The sequence below is a fragment of the Tasmannia lanceolata genome, unplaced genomic scaffold (assembly GCF_043159265.1).
Source record: "Tasmannia lanceolata isolate RefF3 unplaced genomic scaffold, GAP_Taslan_0.1 ptg000023l, whole genome shotgun sequence".
NCBI lineage: Eukaryota > Viridiplantae > Streptophyta > Magnoliopsida > Canellales > Winteraceae > Tasmannia > Tasmannia lanceolata.
In genome coordinates this window covers 9,354,257-9,374,902 of record NW_027518700.1, presented here as the reverse complement: position 1 = coordinate 9,374,902, position 20,646 = coordinate 9,354,257, and the positions used below count along the sequence as shown (strand labels likewise).

General features: G+C 36.1%; 1 protein-coding gene across 1 annotated transcript; it reads right to left on the bottom strand.

The window, feature by feature from the left end:
* Positions 1 to 55: 55 nt before the first annotated feature.
* On the bottom strand, positions 56 to 19,329 carry LOC143856121 (putative glucose-6-phosphate 1-epimerase). Its single transcript, XM_077366201.1, has 9 exons — positions 19,126 to 19,329; positions 17,422 to 17,496; positions 14,139 to 14,195; positions 13,862 to 14,022; positions 13,540 to 13,680; positions 6,965 to 7,067; positions 6,788 to 6,887; positions 5,648 to 5,890; positions 56 to 340 (listed from the first exon to the last, which is right to left on the bottom strand). The coding sequence occupies exons 1-8, from the start codon at positions 19,216 to 19,218 to the stop codon at positions 5,679 to 5,681; spliced, it is 942 nt and encodes a 313-aa protein (XP_077222316.1). The 5' UTR covers positions 19,219 to 19,329; the 3' UTR covers positions 56 to 340; positions 5,648 to 5,678.
* Between the last annotated feature and the right edge of the window lie 1,317 nt (positions 19,330 to 20,646).

The window sequence follows — 20,646 nt, the reverse complement described above, 5'->3', positions numbered from 1 at the left end:
AGGTATTATTTTTCTAAAATTATTATCATTGTCATCTAACACATATCAAGAGAGGGATTTGAAAGCATCTCTCTATATTGGATTTACGCACTTAGCCTCCACATAAAATGTTTCAGAAAAGAGAAAATAAACCTTCACATACCTCATTGTTCTTGAGAAATTTAGTTCTAGATATACAAAAAAATAGGCCCCAGGGTGAGGGTCTATTTTTTTTTCCCCCTTTGATATGCCAAATATTCATTTATTTGATACAAGTTCTGGTTCTCTCTATTAGCCTGAGATTGAAAAGAAGTGGTGGCGAGAGTTCAGTGCCAAGCACCGATCCAAAATACAAGAGTGCCTGCAAAACCCAGTTCCAAGTTTCATTTATTAGTGTTTGAATCAGCAAGGAATAGTTAAACAGGCAATAATGATGGTAAGCATTTATAACAGTAACATATCAATATACTGAGGGCATAGTTCAATGTACACCAATATCCTTCTCTAACCTATGTAATCCGCCAAGGGCCAGTCGCTTTGGATTTTGAGAATATATATATATATGTAAATGTTTTAATAATTGCACAAAGTCAGGTTGTCTTTTCTTCTTTAATCATCCTAACCCCTCCAAAACTGGAGGCCAAAATGGGCAGATTTGTGGACAAACACTGTCTGTCCATTTTGGCCTCCACAAATGGATGGGTTAGGATGATCCTATGGAGCTGATTTTTGGTATGCACCCTATCTATGATGGGGCCTTGCAAATGAATGGTTTAGATGCCCACCAAAAATGTGGGACCCATGTGATTTGGCACTCTACCGTACCTAACTTTAGGTACGGTCGAGCGTACAATCATATACCTCTATATACATATATATATATATGTAAATGTTTTAATAATTGCACAAAGTCAGGTTGTCTTTTCTTCTTTAATTGGCTTCTAACAGCTTTTTGGGAACTGTAACAACCTTTGACAGTTGTTTAAATAATAAAAGACAATATGAGTTCATCATTCCAAAAAAGGAAGACAATATGAGTTAGTGCAATTACCAAGACATGGTAGTGCAAACATCAGTAGCCTTTATACATACATATATCTATCTATATCTATAAAGCTGAATGTTGTAAGCTCGGGTGGCGCCACATGTCAGACCCTCCTCTATCCCCTTTTTTTATAAAAGAGTGGCTGTTATATCTTGGCGTTAGTATTTCTCGACTAACATTCTCATTTAAGTTTCCAAAACAAGCATTAAACTTAAACAAATCAGCAACACCGAGAGTCGGTTCCGTCTTTTCCTATTCCCTTTTTTTAGTCTTTTCGATTTCCAAAATTCTTCCTCGAGTTTTTATTCTCTCTCGATCGAACGAGCCGATGGAAACACCAGACCAAACTTTAGCACAGGAATTTCTACTTCACAAAACTGTTGTACAAGCTCCTAATGCACAGGAATCATCTAGAAATCGTCTTCCTCTCGATCTCTCTTCAATCTCCACTCAACAAAACAAGATCAAACCAAAACCCTAGGAATAAATACATCCTTGGCCTAAAATATCACATTCTCTGCCCTGATTTTCACAGGGGATTTCTTTATATTATGTAATTATGTTCAATTTCATTCTTTTTTCTCTTCGTTTCGGTAGGAATTGATTTCTATGCTCTCCTCTTTTATTGTTCTTTTTTCTCTCTCTCCATCTATATACTATTTACGTATATTCTTTCTTTGATTTTTTTTTATTGACCGATTTGTTGGTTATGGTATTTCGATGTTTTAAATTCGCAGAGAGCAGTCGCTCGAGAAGTCTCGCCATGGCAAAAGACTCCTTCAAGTTGGAACATCCTCTCGGTTCGTTTTCTTTTTCCTTTTTTCTAATGAAACCCTAAGTTGGATAATACGGACTGAAAGGTTTTCTCATAAAACCTTTTATTTTGTTTCTTTTTCCTTTTTTCTAATGAAACCCTAAGTTGGATAATACGGACTGAAAGGTTTTCTCATAAAACCTTTTATTTTGTAATTCAATCTCTAAATCTTTAATCTCGAATATCTATATATTTATTCACCATAAACTCACTTTCATTTTTCTTTTTTTGTAATAGATTGTCACTCGCATGTTTCTCCAGCTGACCACAGAATCTACTACATAGGGCTTCTGTTCTTCTTTTTAAATAGTTTTCTCTTATTGAATCAATTTCTAATTTCCACCCTGTACTCAGAATTATCTATTATTTTACCCCCCCACATTGGCTCAAAGGCGCCTTCGCTGTACCTTCAAGATCAACAGATTCGACATCTCACCCGTTTTCTTATGGAGTAGGTATTTTTTTTATTAACATAGATATGTTGTTATACCAAGAATGACATTTCCTAAGGTAAGATTTTGAAGATCAGTTGTTATTGTTTTGTACGGTAAATTTGTTTTAAGAGTTGTTGCTGTTGGAAATGAGGATTTGGGTTATTTTGTCAGCTTCATATTTTCATAGTTTTTTACTTACTCTAGGTGAAATTTTTTTAGTTGAACAATTTTATAAGGTAATATGTCTGTTTTATAATTTCATGTCCAATTTCCCCGAATTGATTTGTTTTATTTTTTTCCCTGGGCTGATTTCAGTTCTTTTTATTACAGTGGATGGGTGTTTTGATAATTTTTCCATATTTATCTTTGTAGATCAAAGTGTTGATTTGCTATGTAATGGCATTTTTATCTCGAAGCTTTTGTCTTTGAACACGAGTTTTAATCTTCATAAAACTATATAGTGTGTTCTTTGCTTTGGCAATTGATTCTTGATTGTAATTTTAATATTCCACCCCATCCTCCATATGGTAGATCTTGGCCCTTATAGGAAATAACAAGTGAAGCATGTTTATTTTATGCGTGCATATTTGACCCTTTGCGGTCACTCTTAGCAGCAATGGAGATATAATTATAATTACTAAAAATGCTAGATAATGACTAAAGCGCGTCTCTTCCTCGCTCAAAGCTAAGTGTCATATTATTTTCCTACTTGGCACCATTGTAACCCCTAAAATGCGTCTCTTCCCCCTCTGTACCCAGAATATTAGCAAAGCCACTTATTCCTTTTTCAAACATTTCCTTGACTCTAACGTTTCTTATTCCATGCGTTGCATCCAATTTCATTACTGCTATAATTTTGCAATTATAACAGGAGATTTTAATACAGCTAGCTGTGGTGTGTCAGCCATTCTATATCCCATAGACTTACTAAAACTCTCTCCATATTCCTTCTTATTCTCACCAAATCCCACCGAATTAGGAACTGATAAATGGGATAAAATTAAATGCTTTTAATTCTAATGAGAGAAAGATGTGTAGAAAAACGCATGTTTTAATTTTTAACCCAGTGAACCATTACGTCTTCCCACACATTTACAATGTTTAGAATAACCCCAAAGTTGCACATTTAATCTTCCCAGCCTCTCCCAAAGCTCGAGCGGCAAGCTGGATCCTACGATGCATAGAGTATCTGATTCATCTAGATGCCCTTCCTATCTTCTCCATTCTCAACTGTATTGAAGCAAAGAAAGCATCCTGGGAACTTTTTCGTCTAAAATTTTAGTCATATATTCGCTTTCTTGCTTTTTATTTTTCTCTTATGATTTTTTTGCTATTCAAATCGTACTTCTCTTGCGGGAAACTCTACCCTGTTTTCTTGAATTGTAGAAAAGCCCTACCATTTTTTCTTCAATTTTTCTGCTAATCTTCCGCCCAACCATTTCTCTTGTATTTTTCTCCCAATCTTGGGGCTAATCTCTTTTCTCCCAATCTTGGGTCTAATTTTAAGGTATTTGGATAGAATATATGACGAATTAGGTTTTTAGTTGCACTAGATTTTTTTGTGTGTTTATTGATGAAATTAGGGTTTTAAAGGTATAATCTCTGTTGATTGGAAGAATTCACGGTATTCCTACTTTTGATTGAAGCAATTAGGGTCTTTTGTGTACAGTTTGAGACATTTAGTCGTTAGATTAAAGCAATTAATTCTTTAAATAATTTTCGGTACCGTGCCTTACATTTTTATTTGCTAGAAATATGTACATCAGATGGATGCAATATAGAATTACTATTCATTTACGGATATTTTATAGTATTTATATGTTACTTGAAGGAATTATGGCCTTTTGTGTTTGATAAATTTGGGAATCCTTTTCTATAAGGTATTCGGTTGATATCCCTCTAAATTAACCATGATCACATCATTTCTCTCTATATTGTGAAAAGAAATTTTTTTTCCTTGCAACCCACAAATAAGGCCTTAGGACAACAATTTTGGTGATTTGACCTAAAAGTTTTTCGAAGGGTTTTTTTTAACTTCATGATTATTCTGCCTCCGTGATTTCTTTTTGTCATATAAATATTTGAGGATAATGTTCTGTAGAAGTACGTGGTGTGTCAATTTGGCATGTAGTTCTATAGCAGTAACAACTCCAAGCAATGTTGTTGCGATGGTAGTCGGCAGCTTTTTATTGGATTTGATTGATGGTCTACTTTGTTTTCATATCTTGCTAATCCTTTCTTCTGTGATCTTATACCAACGTAATAATGGAACCTCCTTGGTTTGTGTAAAGAAATGTGATGTTTTTGGGTGAGTAGACATGGCTCTCAATCCACGCTTGATTAGAGAAAGAGAGCCAGAGATTATGAATTGAAGCTCAGTCATTAAAAACATCAATTCGGCCAACCTGGCTCATGATTCAGTCATAAAACCGTATTATGCATCACTAATTTACTGTATTCACTTCCAATAAATAACCTACAGTCATCTGAAATGGTCTTAGTACATCAAAAATTTTGTGAATTTGTGTGGATTATGTTCGGTTTTTTATTGGATCACCAAAGTATATGTTGTGATACCTGTTGTATTGGATCACCCCATTCATATTGGTAATGGGTTCAATAATCATGGTATGCATAAAAGAGATAAAGTAAACACCATTTACAGATACAAATATTTGGTGAGTCTGACTATTTACAAGCCATTTGCCTTTTTTCACCTCTTTTACACTTTATCTCACCCCATCTAATTATTTCTTTACACCCTGTTTGAATTCCAGGAATTTTCTGTAAGAGTTTAGAGAACTTTTCATAATTTTCAGCTTTTTCATTGTTTGATTGCATATGGAAAAAACTTGAACCATCATTGTTCGATTTTTTTTTCTTTTTTATTAAGTTCTTTTTTGTATTGTTTCACTGTTTAGGTTCTCTCCTTATTTTGTTTAGTGGTTTTGTAATTTAAATTTGTAGGCCCACAAAAAATAGGTGGAAATAGACCTAATTTTTGTATGTGTGTGTGTGTGTGAGGGGATTGATTGTGTAACAATTTCATCTGTCAAAGTTTTTTTTAAGGAAATGGAGATCAATGGTGCGAACGAAAGCAGAGGCTCGAAAGCAAAACAAGAAAGTTGGAGAGAGAGAGAGAGAGAGAGAGAGAGAGAGAGAGGAACCTATGATCCCTAATTGTTGAAATGGAGGTCAAATGGTGGGGGCATGTGAGACATTTTCACCTTTCCAATTTTCACAGAGACTCTGTTATATCGATATTATGGATACTGGTTGATAAATATTGGTGCATGAACAATAACTATGCATGAAAAAGACAGACAAAATTCTATGTATTGGCAAAAGATTTCAACCAAAGTTTCAGATAAGAACCTGTACAGGATGCACCAAATAGACTGATCTTTCATCCTTGGAGAACCCTTTGAGGATCCAATTGCCCGCTACAATAACTGGAAGGAACAGCAGAAAGCTCTTGTCTTCCTCTCCATTCCTCGCCAGGTTTTAAAGTGATGGGCTTCTCAACAGCTGCAGCCTCGACACACAACATATGCTTGTACTCGTCATCTCCAAAATCCGCCATGGCCCTTGCCTTCCTATCCCAAGGATTCCATACCACTGCAAAAAATCAGAAAGAAGTAGCAGGTGAGCATTAGGAGTGGGAAATGATATCAGCACAACTATGCTTTACTAATTCCACAAACGCAGCTTTTGTCTTTTCCTTTTAAATGGGTTTGTAAGAGCTTTTCGGGAACTGTAATAACCCTTGAACTAAGTCACAAATATCATTCTTGGGAATTTCTCGACAAGGGAAAATCTTGGGGTTAGTTAAATTTGTTTTATTTTTTTCGGGTTGATAATGGGAAAAAATGATAAAAATAAAAAGGAGATGATATTTTCACTCCCCCTGCATTACATGCACACCCCCCTTATAACCTGAGTTGACGTGAAAAGTGAGCAACTTTATGTCAAATGACTCAAATTACGTTATAAGGGGGGTGTGCAAGTAATGCAACGGGGGTGAAAATATCATCACCTCAATAAAATTATTTAAAAATATCTAAAATATATAAATTAAGAAAAAAAATAAAAAATACCATAAAATATCGTGATATTAGCGTGATACTATCGTGGTAAATGAAAATTTCGCTTTTTTTAAATTCTCGGCATTATTTCAGGATTTTGTCATCTTAGCAAAATGTCGCAATAAAATCGCTACATTTGAAAATATCAGATATATGAATTGTGACATAGCCCTTGAAAGCTTTTAAATCATAAAAGACAAGATGGGTCATTAAAATTATCAAAACATGGTTGTGCTGACGTCATTTCCCATTTTTTATATCAAACGCTTAAACTAGACTATCTGCTAGGATTAAATGTAATACCCAACTTTTCAATTTTTGAACAACAAAAGATACCCAGTTATTTTGAATTTTTGATTGAATGGTCGTGTTAGTCTCACTTTCCAAATAAAATGAGTTCTGAGAAGCAGCTAGGAATGGACAAACTTACCCGCATCCGGAAGTCCATCTTTCCTCAAAACAAACGTTCTCTTCTTCTCGTGATCCAGAATTGCAATTTTTGTTGGAGTGCTGAGATATATTTTGTCCACCTTTCATGGGAAAAATGGAGTGAATATAGAAAACAGTTAAAGACAAGTGATAACAGTCCCAAAAACTCAATACTCACTTCTGATTCAAATGTTATTGCATCTCCTTGCTCTGTGAAGCGCTCCCTATCTCGTAAATTGTCCAAATAATCCAGAGTTTCCAATCCTTCAACCCGCACTTCACTGAATACAAGAATCATGAGTTGATTTCTGAACAAAAACAGATTTACACTTACAAACTGCACAACATCTTATTGAACATGGAACTGAGAGCCTGATTAAAGGAGCAAAAACCTCCCTTTTGAGGGAAAGAAGAGCCTCATGCTCAACAACTTCTCCACAAGCAGGTCTAGAGACATAGGCGGAAGGTATTCATTTGAAAAATAGGTTAAAAAAGAAGAAAAAAAGGTGCTTCCCCATACCATTTGAGAGGAAACTCATACCAATAGCTTTACTTGGCTCAATTTCAAACCATACATCTCAAACTAACAATTAAATGCAAGAGACATCACTCAGCAAGGATAATTATAAAGTCATTTAGTATGACATCCACTGAATAGAATGGCCAAGATCAGCAAATAACAGAATAAGAGAATGCCTAAGATCACCAAAAAATAGAATAAGACAATGAAAACAACTTTAGCAACCATTAAGATTATCGAGAATTGGAAAGAAGATGCACAAGTGAATCCATTTCCTCCACTTGAGACCAAAATGCTTTTTTTTTGGAGTGCCCACACATGAAGAGACGACTCAAGCCTATTATAGGTTTCTCCAGATTGTGTAGGCCAATCAGGCTTCTTATACAAGAAGAGTGGCTATATGATGAAGCCAAGTAGTTCCGTCGAAAATCAACCACACTTTTCAAACGGTGATTCAATTGTGCTTTCATTGGATGAGTATGAGAATCTCGTGAAGACCGCATTTTTTGTCCTACTAGGTACCTGCATTTTTTGTTTCATAGAGATCACCCCTCTGGGTCACTGATCGAGAGCCTATGGCCATAAAGACAAGGGTGACTTCTGTATTTCTTCGTTTGATAATTTAAGTGAAGAGGGGTATTACCAGAAGAAACATCCTCAGGGGCTAGTTCTACAGTAAATAGACCTTTTAACAATAATATTGATAAGTTGAAAGAATGAATATATCAAGAGAGGTAAGAATATCTCGAATACCATGAGATGAGGCACTGATCAACATAGCAATGTCCACACAGTAAAAAACTTTATTGATGCAGAATTAGAGGGATTTCAAGATCCAAACAATTCGAGTGGGCAAAAATCCAATAAAAATTCAATCGATCTAGGGTTTGGATGTATTTTCAATTGTAAGATTGGATCTAGCCTTTAAATTGAAGTATAATATCAAGCACTAGATTGCAAAACAAATATCACTCAAATCCATCCATTGGATTAAAGATTGAATCAATTAATAAATCTGACGATTGAAATCTATCAAATATGACTGTAGGATTCAATATCAGATTTTATCACTGAAATCTTTAGCGCATTCTAAGTCACACAATATCCCAGTGTAAGTTTTGAAGCTTAAAATCATAAAAATAGAGAGGATTTGAAGTCTCTAACAAGAAGTGAAGTAGAGAAAAGTTGAATTATACTTTAGATAGTTCAAAGGAAGAAGGGATCAAAATTTCAGGGCCTCACACCTTATAGGTTGGATAAAGTCATCACACCAAGATCGTCGATGAGAAGTTCTCCATGTTTTCCAATGCAAGAAGTTTGGTATTCAGATAATAAGCACCATGACGTAGACCGAAGGCTTTACAATGTATGCATAGACTTCTCCCCTTGTGACTTCTAGACCTATCCTAGGAGTCTAGGACCTAAAACTCACATATGGGCCTTTTTTTATAGGTCTCATATGGGCCTTTCTTGACCCAAAACCCTTAACTCTAGAAACTTCCAGACATGTTAAACCCCACAAAATAAAAACCCCATCCCCAAACTCACAAAAATAAGGACTTCTCTAGTTAAACAAGTCATAGGAGTGATGAGGCATATACTTTATTTCGAAGTCACTTAAGTGACTTCAGTGAATTTTTCCCTTGTTCCTTCTGACGTATGTTTTGATTTGATCCCTATAAACTACTCCATGAATAGCAAGGAGTATGCTACGCTCATAAACCATCTACATGTGGGATGCCTAACCAATTTGTAAAAAGAAAATAAGGGACAGGGGTTTCAACAATAAGAGCAAATGTAAAGAAGAAACATATTTGACTAGCTTATCCACAAATGGTAGTCACTTTTGATCAATGTAAAAGCCAAGTTAGCAAAGGTCTTGAGTCCATCCCTCAGAATCTCCCTCAGGGTGGATGACTACTACCCCACATGCTATTGCATGAAAATAGCATAAGAAAGCACAACCAAATGGGTCTCATGAACCCTTAAGATTAGAGCTTAGTAAAAAATAAAAAATTTAGAGCTTAGTAAGATACCCGTACAAACATTTGATCTTACACATCAAGGATATGTGGTACAGCTGGTAGTCGCTAAAAATCTCGATAAAATTTAGAATCAAGAACAGCATAGGCAGTGAGGAGCCTTCAGCAAAATGAACCTTAGAAAGATTCTCAAATTGCACCCCTTCAATGTCCTCAAAAGGTGTTTCCATGGGATGCCAATATTCACAACATCACCTCCCTATCATTGTTCCAAGGAAGGCTAGAAAGAATGGATAAAGGTTATTTTTGGAGTAGAAATATAAAAGACTTTATTTTTTTCATTTCAAAAGAATAAAAATAAAACAATGATATGAGAAAACAGTGGCTTGTTAGTCAGCTTGCAAACCCATGACATAGAGGTGCCATTAGGGGAAAAAAAAGGAGATGATAGGTCTACTTGGACGATTGTTAAGTGTAATCCTCAACTTATGGAAACTACGTGAGCCAATAGGGAAGAGTTTTTTTTTTACCAATGTATTGAACTTAAAACGGTTCCATTGGAATGTCAATGAATGGGTAGTGAATATCAGGCATAACACAAGCTAGAAACATATGACAAGATAGAAAATGTGTGTGCTATTTGGATGAACAGTGTCAATGGAATTAAATGTGAACCTATGAGAGAGAAAGTTAATCGTAAATCATTTGCCAGACTACTAACAAAATTAGTTAACTTGAAGTACAAAAGAGGTTGCATGCCTTCCAATAGTTTGTCGAGGATGAATAGAAAAGGAATTATACGTCCATGGTGGTTCCACCTTACTTTAGTGAAATTTTGTATCAGAATTTCAATCTCTTCCTTTCCTTTTGCTGAATTCTTCGTGATATCAGGCATAACACAAGCTAGAAACATATGACAAGATAGAAAATGTGTGTGCTATTTGGATGAACAGTGTCAATGGAATTAAATGTGAACCTATGAGAGAGAAAGTTAATTGTAAATCATTTGCCAGACTCGTAACAAAATTAGTTGCATGCCTTCCAATAGTTTGTCGAGGATGAATAGAAAAGGAATTATACGTCCATCGTTGCACCTTACTTTAGTGAAAATTGGTATCAGAATTTCAATCTCTTCCTTTCCTTTTTGCTGAATTCTAGTGATATTAGAGCATTCTATTAGCCTTAAAGCATTCTCCATGAACCTAAAACTGCCTCAACAGCTTTCATAATCTTGACAAAGATTCAAAATGACTAATGAGTTAGATCACAAAAAAAGAAAAAGAAAAAAAGGAAATACCCAATTGGCCAACAGAACCCCATATAAAATTTTGTTTCAACCTATAAAATCAACCACAAGTTCAAGAGATTAGTAGACACATCACCCATCTCACTTGCTTCGTGAGAAAAGTATCAACAGCTTGTAAAGTTCACAATTACCAAAATACCCAACCAAATTGTTGTAATATCAATGGGGAAATGAACCTCAAAAGGAACATGTGGGTAGTAGAATCCTATAAGATTAACTAGATCCCAAGATCCAATCCATTAAGAAAATGAAAACGATCCCAATGCCCTGAAAGAAGGGAGGTGGAATTCAATTCGCCTAAAATCAATATCTAAGAATCTAAAAATGCCTCAGCAACTCTCATAATCTTACCAAAGCACCATTGAGTTAGATCGTTGTATTAAAAAAAAATTCGAAACACCCAATTGGCCAACAAAGCCCCATAAAAGATTTTGTTCCCAGCAAAAATGCCCACCTTAAGTTCAAGATATAAGTAGGGCCATCACCATCTCACTTGTGTCACTAGAGAATTGTCAAGCAAGCCCACAAGTACCATAATACCCAACTGGATTCGATGGTGCTATCGATGAGGTAATAAACCTCAAAAGGAACATGTGGGGTAGTAGAATCCAACAAGTTTATCAGGATCCGAAGGTCCAACCGATGAAGAAGGAATAAAAAAGATCCAATACCCTAGAAAATAATCTCTTAAGTAGTAGTAGTAAGGGATTCATTGTTTCCTTATGTTTAATGGAAGGTTGGTATTAGAATTCTTATATTGCTCCTTATTCCTCAATTGATTTGTGATCTTGGGCATTATTTTCACCTAAAAGTAATCTCCATGATTATTTAACATCTCAACAGATCCAACATCTGCCAAAGGTCTAACGAAGTCATGAGTAGGGGTGTAAATGGACATTCGAAAATTCAATTACCATCCGCATCCGAATCCGTTTAAAGCGAATATTATCCAAATCCGTTTCAAGCGGATATTATCCGAGTCCGTTTATAAGATATCCGGCTCTTAGCGGATACGAATCTGGTAAATGGCACATCTATAAACGGATCAGATGTGCCATTTATCTCCATCCCCATCTATAGCAGCCCATTCCATTTCAGCCCCAAACCCACATCTATAAACCCCAAACCTTCATCATATCCGGTGAGATTTGCTGGAATCCAGCCCTCTCTGACTCAAATCCGATCTCATTCACCCATTTATCCCCTCCATTATCACCAGCACCATCGTCTTCATTATCCTCTTCTCTAAAGACCACAGCCCCAATCACCTTCATCACCTAGATCTAGATCTAACTCACTTCTATCATCTTCAACCCTAGATCCATCACCACCGACCTCCAGTTTCTCTACCCATTGAACCTCAAAACCAGAGATCTAGGAGATTGGGAGTTGCAGAGCAAAAGAGGGAAAAAGCCAAAGAGAGTTAAGAGAGAGAAAGAGAGAGAGAGAGTTGAGCGAGATCTGAGAGGGTTTAGCTGAGAGAAGAAGAGAAATTGCAGAGAGAGAGAGAGAGAGGGAGTGAAATCAGAGGAGAGAGAGAGAGAGAGAGAGAGAAGTGGGCTTTGGTCATTTTTCTGTTTGGTCAATTTGTCCGCTGTCCACCTTCTCCGGCAAGTTCCGTCAAGCTCCGGCCACCTCTGCATTTTCTGATCGATTTGGCTCTCCCTTGCTGAATCCGAATTCGGATATGAATTTACCGGATAAACGGATGTGAATTCGGATATTCGGATTTACCGGATAAACGGATTCGGATAATATCCGAATTCGAACAATATCCGTCGGAATCGAATTCGGAAAAAAATATTAAATATCCGGAAAATTCGGATTCGGATTCGGATAGTGTTTGCTGGAATCGAATTCGGATTCGGATATAGCCATATCCGCTTCGAATTCGATCCGTTTATAGCCCTAGTCAAGAGTTAGATAGCTAGATTTGAGAAAACATCCACTCCGCCACCAAGTTCTCCATAAATATTTGATTTCACAATCAAAACCATTTTTTGTTTAGCATAAAATAAGCAGCTGAGGTGTTTAATCGTTACATGCTTCAAACAACGAGCCACTAGTTAAATGGTGAAACAGGAATCTTGTATCGGCATCGCTGCACATACTTTCATGGTAGGAAAATCATTCAAAATTAGAAGAGGCATGCATGCAATTAAATGCGTCTAGTTACATTTTTATTACAGACAGGCAACATACTCTCAATTAAAAAGCAAAAATAATGTTATCATATAGAGTTCTGTGTATATAGACAACCCCATGAACTTTCTAGAATTGCATTCACTTTGAACATCATCCGACCAAACAAAAGGCAGTCGTTAAAGAATTATGTTCCCATAGAAATTAAGTCCTCATTGATAGACAATTATAAAGCATCCAAAGTGTTGGCGTGTATAGTTGTGTTGTAAGGAACTTTGAATCACTAAAGAATATCAGTTCAAGGCACCGTCATCGTTAATCACTGTAATGGATAATGATATCAACACATGCTAGTGTCAGGGTTGTACCAAACAGCCCTCTTAATACTGCCACGTGTATTAAAGTCAGGGTAGGATATATTTTTTTTCCAAACAAGTGAGACATCGTTAAAAAAAAACCAGTCTAGACCACACAAGAGCAGGCAGAATACAAAAGAGCAAAAAAATCAAAGGTTAAGCATAGGGGAATATTTATCATTTTATAAAAATAGGGGTATTCTTTTCATAAAAAATGGTAATTAATGCATAATGAGACATGCAGTGCAATCATTCAAAATAAAGTGAGACATGCGGTGCAATTGTGAGGGCTCTTAGGAGCTTCCATGACATAGGCATGTCTTCCCGTATAATTGTGTAATTGGGGACAGAGCAAGAATCACATTAACCCTATTATTATCTTCAAAAAGTTTAGGCCATAAATGCCAGCAACCATAACTGAAGCCCATAGTTAATTGATAGGCATACCTGACATCAGAAACAGAGAAGTATGTATGGTATGCAAATGTAAATGTAAATGGCTTTCCATCGGTGTTCGTATTTCTGATGCGGGATGTCAACATCAGATCTCCTCCAGGTCCAAGAGTTACCCTTAGACGAAACTCATAGCTGCAGATGCCAGCAAAATACCATATTGACTCAGCCAAATAAGGAAAGAGCCTCTAATATGCATATTAGTAGCATCTACCTTCCATCAAGTTATGTAAGCAAACACAAATTTGACATCTGTCCAGAGATTACTGTGTTACGAACAAAAGAAGATATGATGTCCATTTGCTAATCTTTGTACCAGTGGGGCCAGATCTTCATATCTTCTTCAGTTGGCTTCAGGATTAAATCCACAAACGCCTTATTAGTAGTACTTGATGGAAAAGGTGGTGGATCAGGGTCAATCTTCCAGAACTTGTTTCTTGCAAACCCATGTTGTTCAAGAGATCCAAGGCCGCTGAACTGCATTTACAGAGCAATTTACAGTTAATATCTCTTGTGCAACACGGAAAGAATCGAAGCAAACAATAGAAGCGGAGATAAGAAAAATACAGGTACACATTCAGATCAACACATACCTGAGGAAAGCATATTGGAATCCCTCCGCGTATTGCCTTTGGAGGCTTAAAAATAGCCTATACAAAGCAAGAAAAAGGACAGATAGCAATGTCAGTAATCAAATGAAATGGGCCAAATGTAAAGCCTTTGGTTTCTTAAATGTGTGTGCGGAATAAAACAACAAGACATCAATTGCCATGATTTCGATTCAAAAGGATCTTCAAGCATTTGTACTTGGTCAGAAGCCTAGAATGACTCATCAGTTTAGAGAGGGTAATCCGGTCGCTGATCACCTTGCTAACTATGCTTGAAAGTGCAAAGAATAATAATTTGTTTCGGCAGTGGGATATATTTCCAACTTTGGATAGAGGGGCCGTACGATGTGATTTCTTGGGTAACTCTAGCATTTGAAGCAAGTCTTTCTTTCACTTTGTGTTTTGGATTTTTAGGTAAGGTGGTATGTGCCCCTCTTGTATTTTTTTACCATATTAATAAAACTTAAGGTGCCAGCATGGGTTCCTAGATAAATTCCGGGTTACTAAAAAAATCAAATGAAATGGGTCATGAAATATGGATACGAAGAAGAGCAAAGCATTGGCTTCATACAATCGTGAAAATAAGGCACGCAGGCCTCGCAGTGACAGCATATAATATGAATAAAGAGATACATATGATGGCACAGGCAGCTCATCCATTTGACCAAAAAGAAGAATAACATCATCAAAACCATCAGTTATTGTGGAGATGGAGCGCAAGAGGGAACTTTGGAGACTACGAATACCCGGGAAGGAGTATAAATAGCTAGTAGTACATATTTATAAATTATAATGCATAAGTACACTAAATAGGAATTTAAATCCTAAGATAATAAATAAGCATATGTATAATTTTCAAATTCAATTCATACACCGATGTATTTCAGATAACTATATGTCAGATACAAATGTTAAATGCTTTTAACTTTTTGTTGTTTTTGGACCGTGGATTTCAATGTGAACTGAATGCGTTATATGCAGGACTACATTTTCAGATATGCAAAAAATTAACTATTAGGAAATGATACCATTATAAACTCTTCTTTTAATAATGACACTTTGATGGGGACCGTCCTAGGGTCATTATTTATTTTTTGCAGTGTCATTTAAGTCTTTTAAGTCAAAGTTGAGGGGGCTAGTAGCATCTTTTCCTACTTAAACCAAAAGTTCTTTAAGTTATGAGTGATTTAAATGGGCCCCACATGTTTATTACAAAAATTATAAGTGATAAGGGCACTCAAGTCATTTGTGCTGTTATTACTATTACAGTTATACGGCATCATATGACAACATGTCACTTAAGTGACCAAGGTGGCCCAACTTGCAACAAAAGGAGGTCTTATTTGATTAGGAGACTTATTAGAAAGGTGGTTTAGTGACTTTGGTCCTTATAAAATTCCATGTTTATTTAGAAAAAGCATTCAATTAGGAGTCCTAGTATAAGCCAAGTTTTAAAATTTAACTGAAATAAACATGAAACAGCTGAAATAGTTACATGTTTATTTTTTGAAAAATAAAGGAAAAGAAACATTCACCATGCACAAATGCATAGGAAAAGAAATATTTACGTTTTCATCACCACTGAAACACATACAAAAAAAAAATGCATAGAGAAACCAAAACCGTAAGTATATTAGAGGTAAACTATACGAGTATATATTACATAATTATATTTATAGGAATCACATGTGAATGTGGTGTATGTATTATCTATAAATATTTATATGAATTGGATGTAAAATGTGGTATCTAGTCAAATATGTGTTACAACATATCTTAATAGGGTGAAGAGTCAAAGTACTAGGGTTTGAATTAGTAAATGTCATGAGGCATCTTTCTATTGGGTTTTTATTACCAAAAGGAAAGTAGGATCAGGGTTCTACTCGTACAGCCCTACTCCCTTCAAATTTCGTGGGAACTGCTTTGACAATATATTGCAAGGCCTATGGCCCTCTATGTGATCGATTATTATGAATAAAACTTGATGTTTTCATTGTCACTTGGGTGTTCTAGCTTGAAGTTTGATGCTTCAAACCTCCTTGTTGTATGCCTAGGAGGATCTTGGAGTGATTTCAGGTTAGTTATCCTTTATTCATCTTTTCGTTTTACCTTCTCCATTTCTTCATTTTTATTTTTTTTGAACAGTTTTTCTCCATTTCTTCATCTTCCTTTGTTTCTTTTCTCTACTCCCACTTTAACCTTTAATTCATTGGCAATCGATTTCCACCTTCGTTTTAATCCATCGACCACCTACGCTTTCATCCATAACCCATAACCCTTGATCCTAGATATCTTCCTACTTCCACATAGCATCTCTGACACTAAACCAGATCAGTACCCTCAGTACCCTGCGCTTCTTCCAGAAAACCTGTAACTGACAATACAGTTCACCAATACCATTTTTTGCAAACCTGTAACCCAGATCTGCACCTAGCCCATCCCCTTCAGCATACCAACCATCTTATAATTTCCTGCACAGCCTATACTTTACACCAATTCAAAGATCACACCCCGAATTTCAATTGACAGTCATTAAAAACTCAGAAACCACTTTTCTGAACCTGTTACAGATTTCAACAAATTTAGAATCCATTAACCTACCTGTTACAAAACTGTTACAACTCGCAGAAAAACATTAGCCATTAGATCATTACCAACCCTGTTACAGACCTAAAACCCTCAATAAACCCTTTCTTCCCCTAAACCTAATCAAGCCAGCTATGTCAGGACCCTGGGTAGAACTCACCCTTAAAAGCTAGCCGTTAATGCGAGGGTGCCCAAACCCTTATTGGGCCTAAAATCCGCATCAAATAGATTCCATGTGCTTAAAATCGGCTCATTGTGATTGTTGCCTACGAAAGTTCTCTCGCGAGAAGTAAAAGTAATGAAATTTCACAGCAAACACAACCTTGCATCAAGTTGAAGTATGAAAAGTTCATGAGCCATTCATGCTTTAAGGAAGTCTTCACTGACAGGCTGTAGGAGTAACGGAAAGAAAATGCAGATATACAAAGTTGTAAGGAAATGGAGTGGAGATATCCTATGTCATAAAAAAAAGTTGTAAGAAAATAAACCGTGTCTGATAGTATCTACAGGACACATCCTGAGAGTGGATGTTAAGGATAAAGACATGAATAGAAGGGTTCCAGAGAAGCTACACGAAAGAATCAGTGTTCCCAAATCTTCAGAACTCCCTATGTAATTCAATATTTGAGTTATTAGCACATTAGTCTTACATACAGAAAAATGGAAAAATTGTTTTCAGTACCTTACTACTCACGAAAAGCAATTCCTCCCCATGTTCATTCTTCCAAGATGTCACGTGACCCCCATACAGATACACCTGTAGACAAATGCAAAAGATATGAATATTAAATAAGTTCTTGTAAAGAAGTATGCTTTCTTACACCAAATTGAGGCCTTGTCAAACCAACGGTGAAACCAGAGATACTTTATATTTTCTTGTATATATTTTCTTTCTATTATTTGGTTGGTAACTTGGTAATGACAGGTAGATACTTTATTTTGTTAGTGTATTGATGGTTCGATAAGGATATTTCATTATTTTGTTGGAAATGAAACATACATACATACACATATAAATGTTTGTGTGTGTTACAATTTTTAGTAATTTTTTGGAATTTTCATAATTTTCTGCTATTTAACTTTATGCTCTTTCTCACGGTATATTTCAAGGTTATTCGGCATGCATTTCAAGGGTCAGCTTTGGGATGTACACTACAATCCAATGTATAAGCAAAAGTGTACATGATAAAATCCTGAATCTACAAACACACCTACTTTGGAGTCATATGTACAATTAATTAACTTTGAGGAAACGGATACAATATTTATCCAATCTTATGAGAGGATTTAAGAAAACAGGCTTCATAGAAACATTTCCTTTCTCAAACAGAAAACAGTGCAATCTAATATTCCCAGGGATATCAAATCAAGGTCCTATAAGGATTTCCATAAAATTCATAAGGTCTGTACTTAATGCATTAAACTCATTAGCTAATCCAGACACTATCAGGATTTCCAAAGCTTCCTTGAAACTCACTGACTAGTGATGAATTGTGATTATCCTATCCTCATTGAGTTTCAAGAATCTTCCCCTGTTTTGGTATGTGTCAAGGATCACAGTAAATCAATTGGAAAGGCCAGTTACTCCACATGAACCCGGACATGAATCTCATGACGAAAAGAAACAATCTATTTCTTGAAGTTTATCCACAGATCCACTTTCTACAAAATCACTTTGATGCAACTCAACTTTCTTTGCAATTATATACGCATGTAAACAAATTGCACATATGACTAAAATAAATTAAGAGGATATGAACCTAGGCCACAGTAATAACTTACAATAATTGAAACAACCTTCTGAAAATTTCCATTCATTCGAAGAAACTCTTGCATGAACGAATGGATTTTGTTCATCGGTGCATGATATAGAAAAAGATTCAAAAAACCAGATCCTTATCCCGATGCATAACAACTAGTAAGCACCTTAACCTAGATAGAAAAAGATTCAAAAAACAAGTTCCTTATCCTAAATCCAATGCAAATATCACAATCTACATGCAGATTCATCAAGAAACAACAAAATAATCACATCAAACTGGAGAAATGATAGCAAAAACATCAGATCTTAGAAAGCGAACGAAAATTGAACTAAACACCTTAACCTAGATAGAAAAAGATTACAAAAAACAAGCACCTTATCCCAAATCCGACTCAAAGATCACAATCTACATACAGATTCATCAAGAAACAACAAAAAAAATCGCATCTAACTGGAGAAATGATAGTAAAAACATCAGATCTTTAAAAAAGAAGGAAAGATTGAACAGATCTTGCTAAAATCCATCAAAAGAAATGAAATGAACGTGAATCTCTGTGCGAATTTCTCGATTAGAGAGGTTTTGATTCGAATCAAGAAAATAGAAAGAGGAAAAACGAAGAATACCTCAGCCGAGCTTCCTCGGACCTCTCTCAATATGACCTTGTCGAGGTGATTAATGCCCTTACAGATCTCCATAGCAATCCTTTCGCCTGACATCGCTCAAATCCCATAACCAGTAATCCCCAAACCCTAGTCTCTTTTTTTTTTCCAAACGAGAGAGAGAGAGAGAGAGAGAGAGTATTGAATTCTTTAGGAAATAGAAGTTGTGTTGATTTAGAATCTGCACGGTTTGAAGATATAAACAACGAGTTTTTTATAAATTTTTTTATTTTTATTAGTTAGGATTATATTATTTTCTACACAGAAGGATTTGAGAGCCAAAAACGTCCCTGGTTTTTGCCAATTTAACGAAAATACCCTTACAGAATGTCGGAATACTTTTTGAGTAACTTGTAACTTGGGTCGGGTTGAAACCCGATTTTGGCTCGGGTTGGGTTGGCATTTTCTCATATTGGGTTGGGTCAGGGATGAGGCCTTGGCAACCTGACCCAACCGGAACTCGACCTCCGTCCTTTAATTTTTTCATGATTTTCTTAGGATTATATTTTTTCCTTGTATTTTTCTGTTTGGCCCTAGACGAACATGAACTCAAGGCGGACCCAGCCCGACCCGATTTGGAGGTGGGTTGGGTTAGGGCTAACCATCCTCTACCTGAGGCTTGGATTGGGTCGGCTTAGGGTTGAGGGAATGCTATCTCAGGTTGGATAGGATTGGCCTCAACACGACCCCAACCCGACCCGAGTTGCACTCCTACTTTTGAGTGCTACGGCCACTTTTTCGATAGAAGAACGAAAACAGGTGGGTGTGATGATCATGGCCGTTCATCTAAAAGAACCTTATGAGAACGTATGGTCTGACATAGAGAGATGGCTTGCACAATCACAAGTCATCGTGCATGCTAGTACACTAGCTAAAAAAAATACAGTGGAGCCCACAATATTAGATAATCCAAGCCATTCATTTGTTCGGCCCCCGACTCAAATAGGACGCTCCATAAAAATTATTCCCATTGGATGATCATAACCCTTCGTTTGTAGATGGACGACACTCTATTGAGATGATTCTAAGGATTAAGTTGGGCCCAACAAATGAATGCTTTGGATCATCCAATAATATAGGCCCTACAGTAACTTTATTGGGCATGGTGGTAGCAAGTTGTGTAATGAAGAATGCCATTCTATAGCTATGTGAGGGCATAATTGGATATTTTTGTCGGCGGGTACTGCTTTGTTTCAACTTTCAACAAACAAAATGCTATTCTCATTATAAAATAGGAAAAAAAAAGTACAAGAAAGGATCCAATGCTTAAAAAATGGTTTGCCATGGGAAATGATATCTACACTCCCTTGGTTTGGTGTTTTCATAAAGGCGCCTCCCTCTTTATTTACATTTCTCTAGTTAGTTGTTAAGGACAGTTAAAGTTTATCTTAACATTATTAATCCATGGATAAGCACTCCTTGGATTTTTGTTATCTCCTTGGATAAGGTTACTCTAGGATTATCTTATTAGCTGCTTGGTACACA